The sequence below is a fragment of the Rana temporaria genome, chromosome 1 (genome assembly GCF_905171775.1).
Source record: "Rana temporaria chromosome 1, aRanTem1.1, whole genome shotgun sequence".
Classification (NCBI taxonomy): Eukaryota; Metazoa; Chordata; class Amphibia; order Anura; family Ranidae; genus Rana; species Rana temporaria.
In genome coordinates this window covers 139594202-139610921 of record NC_053489.1, presented here as the reverse complement: position 1 = coordinate 139610921, position 16720 = coordinate 139594202, and the positions used below count along the sequence as shown (strand labels likewise).

The window sequence follows — 16720 nt, the reverse complement described above, 5'->3', positions numbered from 1 at the left end:
TACACACACACACACACACACGTTGAGTTTTATATATATAGATTTGATATAATTTATCCACTAGGTTGTAGCAGGTTCTCGGGGCTATTAGAAAGCATTGAAGAATTGTTTTTTATGTATAGTATTTTATTTCACATGTTCAAATCTTCAAAAGTGTAGAATTTCTCAACGGCTGCCTCAGCAACACACATGTCCTTATTGTTCCTTTGAGTGTAATTGTTTCGCTAATGACTTCTCCGTTCAGTACAAGCTCTTCCAAATGTATTAATTTCCTCTAACAAGCGCCAACAGGCATAGAAAATGCTTCACTGACGTAAATGACATCATTACTATAGAGAACATTGCATCAATGACTTCAGCAGTGAAACTTTGTAACTTACAGTGACTGAGTGCCCAGAGACTTCCTAGGGGTGATGAAGGTGAGACCAAAAAAAAAAGACCTTTATAGGATGGGAAAGGCACAGCATTATGTTACATCTATCTGTATTTTTTAACCTCGCATTTATACTTATAAGTGTGCCATTTACAGTTGTTTTTTAGACAGGGTTAACCCAATTATCTATTCTTTTCAGCAGCTTTCGCTTAAATGGCGCCTTAACCCTTTTGCTGCCATTGTCGGTTTTGCAGTTTTTGTTTACATGTTTAACTGCTTGAGGACCACCGCACGACGATACACGTGGACAAAATGGCACGGCTGGGCACAAGGATGTACATGTACGTCCCCTTTAAGAGCCCAGCCGTGGGTCGTGCAGCTCGCCTCCTCCGGCGCACTTGCGACCGGGTCCTCTCCTCCGTGACCGCCCCCGCGGGAACAGCAGACCCGATCGCCTCTGGTGTCCCGCGGATTTTGTTGTCGGAAATATTTGAGATCCAGCTCTTAAATTTTTATTGTCAGAAATTCCAACAGCAAATGCCCGATGGATCCTACACACGGTCGGAATTTCCGAGCGTGTGTACGCAGCATTAGTATGTGTAACCCCCCCCCCCCCCCCCCCCCTGCTGCCAACAACATAGTTTCTACATCGGTAGCAGTAAAAGGGCCTTTTATCTGTTTTGTATCTCCATTGGTTTTGGAGGGCATCAAATGTGCATACTGTTCATTGCATTGTGGCGAAGAAAGTCTGTGGCTACTAGTGTTCCTAGTGTAGTGCCCCATCCAGAATGCAGGACTTCTCCTGTTACAAGATGTTTGGGCCTGGTCAGCTAGTTTGTAAATCTTGCATTGAGAACATATAAACCACTTCAATACAAACCACACTTTCAGAAACATTAACCTACAGAAAAAAAAAGTTTCACAATAAAAACGATAGCATATTTTGCTAATAAGTCATTATGGTAATTCTCAACAGGTTATTAATATTGTTGACGTTGTTTACAATTCTGTTTTACAGCTCAACAAAGGTCAAATGTGAAAACAGTCCAGATGTCCAAAGAAGTAAGTCCAGTGCACCATGGGAAGAAAATGGCTCTCCCAGGTAAAATGCTGATGTAAACAATAATAATAAAAAAAAATGCTAGTCACGTTGGACCACCAGTTCACTGTGATAGGTGGTAGGGGGCAAAGTACTCCAAGGGTTTCAGGAAAGTAGGTTATGTACTGGAGTGCTGCATGTGGTCTCCTCACCTTAGCACACTATATTGTGTTGGGGTGTAAGGAATCCTCTTTCCTAGATCGGCCAGAAGTTTGTCTTCCATGAGGTGAAGGTCTTACCTCAGATCACACTTTGGGTTCCACAGAAAGCAAGGGCCAGCTTTGGTGGCATAGTGGAATAATGTTACCATTGCCTGGTACAGTTAATGTTATTCTAAGCATACTAATGAACTAGCTTCCTGCTTGCCATTCAATGGCGAACAGCGTTCCTGTGTCTTTGGAAATTGCATCATCTGTCAATTGAGAGCGCAAGGTTGTATTTAATTTAGCTGGTGACTTCTAGTATGATTTTGTGATAGGCTCATATTTTGAGTTATTATTGCAGTGTTTGCCCTTGAAGAAGAAGTAGTGCCACAACTTAAACATTGTTCCTATGGGGGAACATTAACCATCACTGAAGACACGTCCTCTCTCTAAATTTCTCACTTTGTAGGCAGTTCATTGGATCTACACAAAGTAGATCTCTGTACATTCATAGCTCTGCCAACACTGACGTAAATGCCACCCCTCCGTGTTTTTGATTATGCTCTCAGTATCTGATTTGCCACTAAATTGTGGCATACTGGTAGTGGGAGAGGATATCCCAGGCTGGCCTATAATCTTCCTGTATGTAGCAGTATAGCCTTAAGGATCCCTCAATGGGCTCCAAGAAAAGGATTTTACTGTAAGTAGAAAAATTACCAAACATTGATGAGATTATTTACAGCAATCCCATTTACATGCTTATCTAAAAAAAAAAAAAAAATGAAAATAACATGCGTTCCCTTTAAAAATAAATGTAAGGCCCCTTTCACACTGTGGCGGGGGCGGCGCCGGTGGTAAAGCGCCCCTATTCTTAACGGCTATTTTTCACTGCGCTATTTGGCCGCTAGCGGGCGGTTTTAACCCCCCGCTAGCGGCTGAGAAAGAGTTAAAAACCACCGCAAAGCACCTCTGCAGAGTGCGCGCTCTCAACACAGCTATATTGACACTAATAAATGCAAATATGCGGCCACTCTGTGCCAAGGCCCACTTGCCAAGAGGCCGCATATTTGCTTGCAGTTGGCGCCAAAGTGTTGAGAGGTATTTATAATGTTTTTTTTTTCTATATCTTTTGCCTTTTATTTCTATTTTAAACTGAATACGTTGTTTTCAAAGGTGAGGGTATACAATCACTTTAACCTACTAGCAATGTCTTTAGAGTGTGGGAGGATACTGGAGTACCAGAGGGTACTTGTCACATTCAATGCCGTCGCCGCCATCTTCACCCTACCTATACCGTGGAAGCTACCGCGCATGCGTCAAAGTCATTTCGAGCATGTGTGGGTTTACACAGCAACAGGTAAGTATACACACTCTCGGGTTTCTCGTCGGGAAACAGGCCGACAAGAATCTCAACAAGAAAATAGAGAGCAGGATCTCTATTTATCACGTCGAGATTCTGGTCAGATTTCCAGACGAGAAACCTGAAAGCCTCGTACACACGCTCGGTTTACTTGGCAAGAAAGCTCTGCCAGCAGTTTTCTTGCTGGTTCTTGCCGAGAAAACCGAGCGTGTGTACGAGGCTTAAGAAAACAACAAAAAAATAAAGGTAATGGGATTATTAGTGGTGGCTAAATCCCCCCTCAGAAAAAAATTCAAGAAGTCATATCTTTAAAATCAATCATTTTTTTACAATGGATCATGAAATTTTTTTTAGGGGGAAAATACCCCCTTTAGATACTAAAATAGTATACAGTATTGACAGCTCAGCTTTCCTGATATATTATCCTCCCATAAATATCAATCATAATAAAAAGATGTCAATGCAGCAAGTTTAATATACAGTATAGATCAAAAGGGAAGGGTGATAGTTGACCCAATGCATTGCAGTTGTAGGTTCCTCAGGGGGAAATATTGTAGAGCAAAGTGAAAGTATTATCACAAAGGGAAATGTCAGCTGAGCTGATGGAGACCCTGCAGGACCTGGTATGAAATGAAGTGTGGTCGTGGACGATAAATGGAGACAGTGCCCACGCTCCCAATGTAGGAGGCCGTAAGGCTTCTGAGGCCAGGCTGCAATAGGCCAAAGTTGTCCAATGGCCGTAAATATCCTTGAGGTATGCTGAGTGTCTCAAATATCAAATCGTGTGCTGGAAGCACGGCGTACCCGCCTATACCCAGTGCATGAATAATATGCAATAATAGAACAGCAGTAGTTGGTACAATAGCAGCTATCAATGTCATTATAGTGACATTCTCTGGTTACACACAGTGTTCTTAATAGGCTTGACCACCCACCAGAATTCATTTGTACCTGTAATTCACATTATGTAGCTTTGTAGAAATAAATGCACCACAAGACCTTTTTCTGTGTTATGATGTGCTGTATTCTCACTGCCCATTTATTTTGAATGAGCCCCAGTGCAAGAAACATCACTTGATGAGCTATAGCTCAGTGTATCTTTTTTTTTTCTTTTAGAAATGTGCCCTCTTTATTACTAGGTGATTACTGGGTCCTTTCCCTCATATTTGCTGCCATTATTAGCATCTAAGGGTATGGGGAAATTTGAAGCTCTGAATGCCAGGGGTCCCTAACATTTTGCCTGCCATATCAGCCAATTCACTACTGAATGGGCTTTCATTGCAAGTCAGGGGAAGTTAAAGATGGCGCCAGCTTTAGATGGTAAGTGAGTGAAGAAATGTAATTTTCTGAAAATATGGCAATTAAAGTGGAATTCTTAGATGGGTTACTGTATTGTTAGTCTGGAAAATGTTCGGCTAATCTGTTATTGCAGGTTTCTAATTATGCTTAAAGCAAATTGTTCTATACCATCTACAACTGCGACAACACATGCCATGCAGCACTTGCTTATAGACCAAATTCTGTGTATTATATGTATGCCTTTGTATGCAGAGGATGTCTTAATTGGGAAAAGGGAGGCTTCGAATTTTGCCTCTGGCATTTAAAATCAATACAAACCACCTGGGGTCAACAGTCCATTGCTGAACATTTTCATGCTGGCATGTTTCTAATATGGAAAGTTCTGAAGAGCAAAGCACCTCTTTTTAATGAAATCACGAAGAGCAAATCTGTATTCATGGGTGTAGCATAAGGGGTCGCAGAAATCACAAGTACGGCCCACCCATTCTCCAGGGGGTCTGTGCGGTCTCCCTGTCACTGTAATAGAATGGGTGGAAAAATACTGCGCAAACCATGAAAAAGTGAAAAAAAATATGAAAAAACAATGAGTAATATATGGTGTAGAAGCAGCTACATAAAAAATGTGACACATTTTCTAAAGGAAAGTGAATGGAATGTAGCGCTAACCCTAATGTGATATGGAGAAAACACATAAAAAAATGGACGTTACTGAATTTATTCAAAACTAAATGAAAAAAGTCCCACGTGGTGGTAATCATTCAATGTATAAAGAACAAAAAAGTTCAATGTCCTAAACAAAGTAGTAAAGGCTGGTCTAGTCCAAGGACCTAGATCTAATCCAAAGAAAGCAAATTAATCAAATCAATATTGCTCTTCTAATGGGTCACAACAGGCTGATGAACAAGACATCCGCTGGAGACATCAATCCTCTCAAATGTAGTAAGAATGGGTACCCTTACCGCAACTGATGGACCCGTATGTCAGCAACACACGTAGGACACGCGTTAGAGGTGTTTTATTCTTCCAAAGTACATACATATTTTCACACTGGTGCCGACTAGTATTCCAATGTTTTTCTTCTCCCTCAGTTTCTCTCTAATATGACCCCAGTGCTGAGGGAGAGGGGCAGGGTACGGCCAAACAAGGATGCTTTGCAGGTGTCCAGCGTCCTTATCAACCAATGACATTAATTGTTAGGACACTGGTGGCTATAAAGTTGTAATGCTTCCCAATGAAAACCTGTGGTTTTGTCTAACCAAAAGTCAGGCTTGGTTCACCCACTGGCCTTTTATACAATTTTAGGCATTTTGCCAAGGCACCCCTGAAGAAACCTGAAGGCACCCCAGGGTGCCTGAGCACCCTGGTTGAAAAAGGCTGAGTTAACGCACATATTGCCAGCACAACATGGATATTTAAGTTAGCGAACAAGGGGCAGATCCACAAAAGTATTACGCCGGCGTATCTCTTGATACGCTGCGTAATTTAAAATTTTGCGCGTCGTATCTTTGTTTTGTATCTTCAAAACAAGATACGACGGCATCTCGGCTAGATCCGACAGGCGTACGTCTTAGTACGCCGTTGGATCTAAGCTGCAATTTTTCGGCGGCCGCTAGGTTGCGTTTTCGTCTAATTCCGTGTCGAGTATGCAAATTAGCTAGTTACGGCGATCCACGAACGTACGTCCGACCGGCGCATTTTTTTATGTCGTTTGCTTTCGGCTTTTTCCGGCGAATAGTTAAAGCTACTGTTATGAGGCGTACTCAATGTTAAGTATGGCCGTCGTTCCCGCGTAGAAATTTGAAATTTTTACGTTGTTTGCGTAAGTCGTTCGCGAATAGGGATTTGTGTAGAATGACGTCACCGTCGGAAGCATTGGCTTGTTCCGGGTTAATTTCGAGTATGCGCACTGGGATACCCCCACGGACGGCGCATGCGCAGTTAAAAAAAATGTTGTTTATGTCGGGTCACGACGTATTTACATAAAACACGCCCCATCACAGAGATTTGAATGGCGCGCCATTATGCCGCCAAAGATACACTACGCCACCGTAAATTACGGCGCAAATTCTTTGAGGATTCAAAAAAAAAAAGTTACGGCGGCGTAGTGTATCTTAGATACGCTGCACCCGTCGTATTATTGCGCGCAGGTACGTGGATCTGCCCCCAAATAATAATTGACGGTGATCACATCACTGCTACGTATAAAGTGCAACATTTCAGAGCCACACAGGACCTATTCCTGACAAAGGAGTCCTGTGCAGCCACAAAACATTGCCCTTTAATACTGTGATGTAATCACCTTAAATAAGAGTGCTTTCACGCTGAAAGCGCTCGGGCGTAGGTGGTAAAACACTGCTATTTTTTGTGGCTCTTTACTGTAGTTTTTGCAGCGCTTTTCAGCCGATAGGGAACTTTTAAACCCCGCTAGTGGCCGAAAAAGTGTTAAGAGCACAGCTACAGCGGCGGTTAGGCGGCACTGCCCATTGATTTCAGTGGGAAGTGGCGCTTTGGGATCAGTGTATTCATCACTCCTAAAGCACTGCAAAGAAGCTGCTGGCAAGACTTTTTTTGAAGCCCTGCCAGGGCAACATCCCAGTGTGAAACTGAGGCACCTGAAAAAGGCCTACAGTGTGAGAGGGTAGTAAATGTTTGGACAATAACTTGAAGATCTATGGCACATTGGTGGGTTATCCCTTCCTATGGTGTCCTAGTGACCGTGATCACGGTCTATACACAATTTATACATCCCACATTTCAGAGGAAGGCTTCTGTTTAACTTTATGGACCTAGGCTTTTCAAGCTAGAATCTGGATCTTAGCAGAGAGCCAGTATGGAACTGTTTAGTACTGTAAAAACAACAATAAGAAGAAAAAAAACGGTTTCATTGGTATGCAGGTCACCAGCCAAAAGAAGAACTCTGATGCCCCGTACACGCGATCGGTTTTCCCATCGGAAAAAAGTTGGATGGTTTTTCAGACGAAATTCCACTCAAGCCTGCCTTGCATACACATGGTCAGAAAATGAAATTCAATGCTTCTGAGCATGCATCGAATTGTTTCCGAGCATGCGTAGGAATTTTGCGTGTTGGGATTTGTACACACGATCGGAAATTCCGATCAGTTTTTTTTCCTGATGGGAAAAAAGAAATCCTGCTCTCTTTTTCCAGCAGTTTTTCCGTTGGAAAAAGTCTGATAGACCATACACGTTGTCGGGATTTCCGACCAAAAGCTCTCATCAGACTTTTTCCAACAGGAAAACCGATCGTGTGTACGGAGCATCAGATGCAAAATGACCGTTCAGCAATTCAACCTCTTTCCAGTCTTCAGTAATATAGAATTTAGGGCAGGAGTTGATTTTAAAACAGCAAATATCTGCTCCGAAAATTCTAAATAGTCAAATTCAAAGCTACAAAAATGAACACACTCTATATTTGTAAGAGATTATTTTTTTTGTTTGCAAGAACACTGCTGTTCCCCACTTCACAAGCCTCAGCTGCTAACCTCTTTCTTTTTAAAGTACTTACTATAATTATTTTCTCTCTGGGATTATTTTTTTTTAGAGCTACTGAGATTTACATGTTGTTTATTTTTCTATATTTGTTATTCAAACAGCTCAAGGTTACAGTACAGCCTGTTCTAAGTGTCACCATTAAAGGGGTTGTAAAGGTAAAACAATGTTTCCCTAAATAGCTTCCTTTACCTTAGTGCAGTCCTCCTTCACTTACCTCATCCTTCCATTTTGCTTTTCAATATCCTTATTTCTTCTGAGAAATCCTCACTTCCTGTTCTTCTGTCTGTAACTACACACCGTAATGCTAGGCTTTCTCCCTGGTGTGGAGAAAGCCTCTTGAAGGGGGAGGGGGCGAGCAGGAGTGTCAGGACGCCCACTAACACACAGCTCCTTTCTCTATCTGCAAAGTAGAGAGCGTCCTGACACTCCTGCTCGCCCCCTCAAGAGGGTGTTGGGTTCCTTGTCACCTGCTGCACATTGTGGTTCCATCCACCAACCCCTATGTCACAGCAGGGCCTAGTGTGCCACAGTGCACAACAGGTACACAATTATCCACACACCCAGAAGTGTCAGAGCAGACCCATAACTCTTAAGGCAACAAAGATCCAAGTCACCACCCATCACAGAGTTAATTATTAAAGGTGGAATGTGTTCTGCTTTTATTTGCCTTCCCTGGTCTCTCATTTCCCCATCTTATCAACGTGCTAAAATCATTGAGATTCAAAATAATTTCATTTATATGTGTCCCCTGACCAGTTACCAAATCACTTAAGTAGCCCTCGCTCTTCAAAGGGTTGAGCACCCCTGTTTTAGACTAGTTGACATAATCTCTGTGCTTATTTATGCAATGCAAGCAGATTATGGCTGATGGGAGGGTAGGGTTCTGTACAAAGATTCCTAAAACCTTTACAGCCTCTTGAATGGCTTGATGTGAGCAGTGTACTGGCTCTTGGGAGGAGTTATGCAAATACTAACATTTCATTTATGGGTGTGTTAGGTAGGTACAGCGCGGTAGGCTGTAAATACTCAAGAGTCCCGATTTGCCAGTAAAGATTATATTGACGAAGAAGACTCAGTAATGCCAACAGTGACTGCCACGAGCGGCGAAGTGCGGCCTGGCCGGATGGCCGCCAGGGTCACATGTGGCATGTGCATCCAACCGGATCATTGCCCATGTGACCAAGGAAATCATAGGAAAACACAGAATAGGAATTTCTATAAAGGCTGCATTTGCTTACTTTCCACCTTAGGTAATGCCCACATGTGACAATGACTCCATGAATGAAAGAACTGAAATCCAATGAATAAAAGGGACTGTTCCGATACAGTAAGGATGGGGAGGAAACTACTAGATGATGCTGGGTGAAAATTAGGAGGGCTCTGACCTGCTGCAGATTTTAATGTACACTGTGAGAAGCTCATAGGGCCTGATCCACAAAAGGGATACGCCGGCGTATCTACTGATATGCCGTTGTATCCCTGTTTCTATCTTTGGAACTGATCCACAGAATCAGTTTCCAATAGATAGGCAGAAGATCCGACATGTGTAAGGGACTTACACTGCCGGATCTTAGGATGCAGTACCGCAGCCACCGCTGGGGGCATTTCTCGTCGAAATGCCGCCTCGGGTATGCAAATTAGCACTTACGGAGATCCACAAAGCTTTTACGCTTTGTTTTTTCTCCGTAAGTATTAGTTTGCAAACGCCAAATTAGGGCTGCTTTTACAAGGTGTAAAGTTAGTACACCATGTAAAAGTAGACCCTTCTTTCCTGCGACGCTGTCATTTTTTTTTTAAACTTTTTTTTTCCCGCCGTATCTTTTTTTTTTCCCGACGCAACTTTTTTTACCCGGCGCGATTCACAAAACTCGGCGTAACGTAAAACCGCGCAAAGCATGTCGGGAAAATGACGTCGGGAGCATGCGCAGTACGTCCGGCGCAGGAGCGCGCCTAATTTAAATGGGACTCGCCCCATTAAATTAGGAATGCCTTGCGCCGGACGGAATTAAGTTACACCGCTCAAAATTTCTAGGTAAGTGCTTTGTGGATCGGGCACTTAGTTAGAGATTTTGCGGCGGTGTAACTTAAATGCCAAAAGTTACGTTGCGCCGGGTCTTTGTGGATTACCCCCATAGTGTGCAATGAAATCAGAGTAAGCTATTTCTGTACAGGAGAAAAGCCTGCACAACTGTGGAAGACTAAAGCCCCATACACACTATTAGATTTTCTGCAGATTTTTGTCTTCAGATTTACCAAAACCGTGTAGTACAAGGGCCTACCTGATTGCATACAAATTGAAACTCTTAAAGCGGAGTTCCGGCCACAATTTCACTTTTTAAATATAAATACCCCTGTAATACACAAGCTTAATGTATTCTAGTAAAGTTACTCTGTGAACTAAGGTCCGTTTTGTTAGGTTGTTACAGCATTTAGACACTTTATAAAATAGAAATTGACCGTGACCATCTTAAGTGTGGGCATCATGAAGCCAGACTGTATGACTTCCTGGATTTCAGCCTTGCAGATCTCGCACATGCTCAGTGCTGCACAAGCAGTGTCAGATCAGGTTTCAGCACCTGTGCTGTCCAAGTCACATGATTCGTTCAGACTGGGGAGTGCACAGACTCCTGGAAAGTTACACCCACTACATTCCCAGGAGTCTGTGCGGTGTAGGTTAGGAAGCATTAAGCACCTAGGTGCAGGAAGTGGGAAGATTAACTATTCTGCCTAGCAACAACACTTTGAAGGCATCTAAAAAAAAAAAAAAAAATTCATAAAGGACTAATGATATTTTTTTAAAACTACTGATGTAATGTTATATTTATGGGTGGAACTCCACTTTAAGCTTTGACCTCATATTACATGGTTTTGGTAAAACTGAAGACAAAAATCTGCAGAAAATCTAATAGTGTGTATAGGACTTAAAGGCTCGTACACGTGATCGGATATTCCTACAACAATTGTCTGATGGACGTGTTTTGTGGGATAATCCGACCGTCTGTATGCTCCATCAGACAATTGTTGTCGGAATTTCCGACAACAAATGTTGGCTGTGCAATTATCTCAAATTGTCCGACAACAAATGTGTTCCGTCGGATTATCCGATCGTGTGTACACAAATCCATTGGACTAAAATCCAAAGTACAAACACGCATGCTCCGAAACAATGCTAACCATCAGACAACATTAGCAGATTTTTCCCAAAGGGTGGCGCTAAAGAGCAGAAAAACCACGTAGTTTTGTGTATGTTGGATAGAAAAGTTCTGCCGTCTGTATGCAGAACAAGTTCATGGTCAGCGCCCCTCACACAAAAATCCACGGATGTGTCTGATGGAAGTCCGATCGTGTGTATGAGGCTTTACGAGAAGGCTGGAGTTCAGCTTCAATCTCCCTTTGTTGTAGGAAGTATTAAAAAAATGTGACAGAGTTGCCTTAAATACTAAATTCTAGACAAACAGCTATGTCTATACAACATATATCGGATACAAGGGAATTGTCTCTGCCAAAAGATTTATAAATATATTCTTCCAGGTCCTCCACTCCCTGTGTCCTTCCTACAGACTACACTACAATTTAGCCATGCAGACTGTTCCAAGACCCATCCCAGGACAGTGTAGGAACAACAGACTTTTAGGCTTTTTCCCTTATTCTCACCTGGTGATCCAACCATTAAGTTTGTGGTTCTCAAACAGAACAAGCTGTCCTGCAGATGTAGCAGGTCGAAGGTTGAAATAAACAATTTACTGCTGACAGGAGTGTTTACAATGATTATTTATTTACAGTATGTAAAACCTTTATTTCAAAAGGAAAAGAGCTGTAACTGCTTATGAAGAGTTTGGCTTTGACTTGTTAGTGTAGCTTAATCTAGTACATCTTGGGGCAGATCCACAGAGATCTGCACCCGCGCAGCGTATCAGAGATACGCTACGCCGCCGTACCTTACCTGGCTTTAGTTCGAAACCCTAAAGATTTTGCGCCGTAAGTTACAGCGGCGTAGTCTATCTCAACTACAGGAAAGTCAGGACGCTCTCTACGTTGCAGGTAGAGAAAGGAGCTGTGTGTTAGTGGGCGTCCTGACTCTCATGTAGTCCAAGGGAGGGGGCGAGCACGACACTCCACACCAGGGAGAAAGTGTCGCATTACTGTGTGTAGTTACAGACAGAAGAACAGGAAGTGAGGATTTCTCAGAAGAAATAAGGGCATTTAAAAGCAAAATGGAAGGGTGAGGTAAGTGAAGGAGGACTGCACTAAGGTAAAGGAAGCTATTTAGGAAAAAAAAAAATCCTTTACAACCCCTTTAACTTTGATGACTGTATGATTTGCTATGTTTATATTATTATGACTTTTAGTTCATTTCTACAAGTTTCTATGTCATATCTGATATATTTTGTGCAATAACCCTCTTATGCCCCGTACACACGTTCGGAATTTCCCATGGAAAAAGTCAAACAGACATCGGAAATTCCGACCGTGTGTATGCCCATCTGAGTTTTTCCATTGGATATTCAGAGGAATTCCGTCGGAGTTTACATAGAGAACATGTTCTCTTTTCCTCCGATGGAATTCCGTCGTAATTCCAATGTGAATTTGGTCGGAAAAGGGTCCGATCGTGTGTACGGGGCATAACACTCTTCTAAATTTCGATTACACTGAATCTCCATCTGCCATTCTGTTTCTTGTTGTGTTAAGTTAAAGGGCACTAAGTCAAATTAAAAAATGTAACATTGAAATACATACAGGCATTGTAACCCACCTAATCAAGGATTCTGTGATTCATTCCGAGAGAGCGCAAGTGTATTAGGAACACTCTGTTTTATTAAAGCTTAACTTCTGTTCCTTTTCCATACCACCTGCCTCTAGCAAATGTACAGTTTTGTTAATGATTAAAATCCCCGGTTTCTTATTTGAAATTGCAGTCATGCGATAGGCTTTGGTTTGTAGTGTGGTAGAATACTTCTTTCAACTTTACATCCTAATGACATGGACACTGCCCATCCCTTGTTAAAGGGAGGACTGTCAAAAGGTCCCCGCAGTCCTTCAACCCAATGTGAGGGGCAGCAGCAGGGGCGGACTGACAACTCATGGGGCCCCCGGGCAATAGAAGATTATGGGGCCCCCCGGGCTTACAGATGGACACCACGCCAAGAGGCAGGGCAGCTAAAATCTCAGGATTTTCACATCAAAAGCATGTCGGTTTCGGACATATCAGGGACAGATGTAAAAAAAACACAGATTTTTACATACTGTCCCTGGTTTTATTGAGCCTGGCAACCCTGATGGAGCCCCCTAGTGGCATGGGGCCCTCGGGCAGTGCCCGAGAGCCTCAATGGTCAGTCCGCCCCTGGGCAGCAGTAAGGTTTGCTGCACAGCAAGCTGCTTTGATTACAGGTTTCCATTGCTGGAAGAGCCGCCACAGATGAGTAAGGTAAGTAAATGAAGACAGATCCACACCCTCTTCATGGCAATAGTACCCACAGCTGCTCTATCCCAGGTGCCAGCCATAAGCTCACCTCAGCCACACGTCAAATCAATAATCATGTGTTTGTACTAAATAAATCCCTGGTACACTGATAGTCCACTTGAGCTCTCCACTGACGTGTTTTGTTCAATAAAAGCCTTGTTGTAAAGTAACTTGTATTGAGTGAACTCTTATTTGGTAAAACGTGTCAGGTGGTAAGCAGACATATGGCATTGCAAAAAGTAGCCAATATGCAGTAAAGACTTCTAGCGACAATAAAGACTTCTAGGAACATAGGGCCAGATCCACAAAAGGGATACGCAGGCGTATCTGCTGATACGCCGTCGTATCCCTGTTTCTATCTATGCGGCTGATTCATAGAATCAGTTACGCATAGATATTCCTAAGATCCGACATGTGTAATGGACTTACACTGTCGGATCTTAGGATGCAGTACCGCGGCCGCCGCTGGGGGCATTTCTCGTCGAAATCCAGCGTCGGGTATGCAAATTAGCACTTACGGAGTTCCACAAAGCTTTTTCCCTTCGTTATTTCTCCGTAAGTGTTAGTTTGCCGTCGCAAAATTAGGGCTGCTTTTACAAAGTGTAAACTTAGTACACCATGTAAAAGTATACCCTTCATTCCCGCGTCGCTGTCCAATTTTTTTTTACATTTTTTTTTTACCCGTCGCGATTCACAAAACTCGGCGCAACGTAACGTAACGCAAAGCACGTCGTGAAAATAGCGTCGGGAGCATGAGCAGTACGTCCGGCGCGGGAGCGCACCTAATTTAAATGGGACTCGCCCCATTAGATTGGGCACGCCTTGCGCCGGACAGATTTAAGTTACACCGCTGCAAATTTCTAGGTAAGTGCTTTGTGGATCGGGCACTTAGGTAGAAATTTTGCGGCGGTGTAACTTAAATCGGAACATTTAAGTTGCGCCCGTTGGTTGTGGATCTGGTTGTGGATCTGGCCCATAAATCCCTGGTAAACTGACAATCCCTGGTAAACTGACAATCCACTTGAGCTCTCTACTGACGTGTTTTGTTCAATAAAAGCTTTGTCGTAGAGCAGGGGTGTCCAAACTTTTTTCAAAGAGGGCTAGATTTGATGAAGTGAACATGCATGAGGGCCGACCATAAACCATAAAAATTTGGTCTAAGTGTGTTCATTCGAGCACTAATACACTGCCCAACAAGAATTCTCTTGCCTTTGTGGCTGTGTGTGAGTAAAGGGGTGAGCTCTGTGTGTTATTTGGATGTACCGTATAACACCCCCCATTACAGACCCCACTCTATCACAGATCCCCCCATCTGACCCCACTCTTATCACAGACCCCACTCCATCACAGATTCCCCCCATTACAGACCCCACTCTATCACAGATCCCCCCATCTGACCCCACTCTTATCACAGACCCCACTCCATCACAGATTCCCCCCATTACAGGCCCCACTCTATCACAGATCCCCCCATCAGACCCCACTCTTATCACAGACCCCACTCCATCACAGATCCCCCCCCATTACAGACCCCACTTCATCACAGATCCCCCCCATCAGACCCCACTTCATCACAGATCCCCCCATCAGACCCCACTTCATCACAGATCCCCCCAGCAGACCCCACTTCATCACAGTCCTCCCTCGATATTACAGAGACAGACAGATTGTCCCTTTCATCAACGCAGCATTACCCCTCCCCACACTGACTGCCCTACCTTAATCACACAAGCCGGGAAGCACGCATGGCATGGCAGGTCCAAAGGGTGGGACTTTTCAAGTTAAAGGCGGGTGATTGGTTGCTGGGACCACCCCACTGTCTAGCAACCAATCACCTGCTTTGTAACTTGAAAGGTCCTGCCCTTTGTCCGGAGCTGCAGCGCCTCCAGGCTTGTGTGAATAAGGTGTGTGGGGAGGGAGAGGAAGGGGGAGTGATGCGATGTAAACGAGAGACCTGGCTGCCGCGGTTCCTATGTAATAAATTATGTTAGCGGCGGGCAGGATTCAGTCCACGATCCACCATTAAGTGATGCCTAATATATATGTTTTGTGGCCCCGATGCTGGGAGATCGTTGGGGGCCACAAAAGATATATATGTCCAGATAACCAGGCGGGCCAGTCAAAACCGGAACCAGCCCGCGGGACAGACTTTAGACATGCCTGTCGTAGAGTAACTCGTATTGAGTAAAATGTGTCAGATGCCAAGCTGACATATGACATTGCTTATAAGAAGCCTACATGCAGTAAAGACATCTAGCGACAGGAGTGATATGGGCACTGCCAGCAGACAGTTATATCCTGAGGATATCAGTCATTCCCTGTAAGATGGTGCCTACAATGCTTTATGTTAAGTCCAGCCCTGGCTTGCAGTAACATGTAGAAATTCATTTTTTTACTCGTGTTATTGCAGCACTGTATGTTTGCCTTGGCATTTATTCTGAACGACACCCCAGCTCACATATGCAGTATGTGTGTTTCTTGTGCATTGAGGCTTGCTGAGGGCTAATTCAAAGTGAAATGCCTGCCTTAAGGACTAACACATCAACACACAAAAAACAGCATTAATACATGCATAGGTTAGAGTTGAGCCTTAAAGCGAAATTCAGCCATCTTGTAAAAATTGCAGGCATACTATGAGATAAGTCCAACGAGATGCATGCCACCTCCTGGACTTATCTATTTTATTTACATCTGACAGGTTTATTGCACTCCAGGTGGAGACACTGGGGCCCTGAGAGGACAGAAACACACAGAGCAATTATGCCTGCCACCCCCTCCCCTCTTCTGCCCATTCACAGATTGGGCAGGAGGAGTAGAGGGACCAGCATAGTAGCTGCAGTGACTCTACACACTTGAAGGAACTGAGATCAGAGCACCCATCATCTGAGCTATGGTAGCTATCTTCCAACCCTGTCAGGTGTAAATAAAAGAGATATACAGTGGGGAAAATAATTATTTGGTCCCCTGCAGATTTTGTAAGTTTGCCCACTTACAAAGAAATGAAGGGTCTATAATTTTTATCATAGGTGTATTTTAAATGATAGAGACTGTATATCAACCAAAAATCCCGAAATGTTTTCTATAGGATTAAGGTCTGGGGACTGACTAGGCCACTCAATGACCTTAAAGGGGTTGTAAAGGAAAACATTTTTTTTTTCACTTCCTCATTGTTATTTTTTGCTCAGAAGTTGCTCTATTTCTTCTCTGTTCTGTTCACTTCCTGCTTGTCTGATTTTACTGACCTCAGTGAAGGGAGGCTTTACTGCGGTGGTCAGTCACGTGTTCGCCCCCTCCTGGGAACTACATCTGTGCGGCAGGACGCTCTCTACATGTTAGAGACTTCAAGGAGGTGTGAATTACTGGGCGTGCCGCAATGCATTTTGGGAAATGTAGTTCTTACATGAACGAGCGCCGCAAACCAGGAAGTGAATGAGAGAACAGCAACTAGACCGCCGTAGGTGATAGAGATGAAGGA

At 43.5% G+C, this 16720-nt stretch overlaps 1 protein-coding gene across 2 annotated transcripts in view; it reads left to right on the top strand.

The window, feature by feature from the left end:
- Positions 1–16720, top strand: part of EPB41L4A (erythrocyte membrane protein band 4.1 like 4A) — a 412465-nt gene that overhangs the window by 318457 nt on the left and 77288 nt on the right. For both annotated transcript variants that reach the window (XM_040343429.1, XM_040343421.1), the window contains one exon: positions 1392–1475. In XM_040343429.1, coding sequence (XP_040199363.1) covers positions 1392–1475 — 84 coding nt within the window. The remainder of the gene's footprint in view (positions 1–1391; positions 1476–16720) is intronic.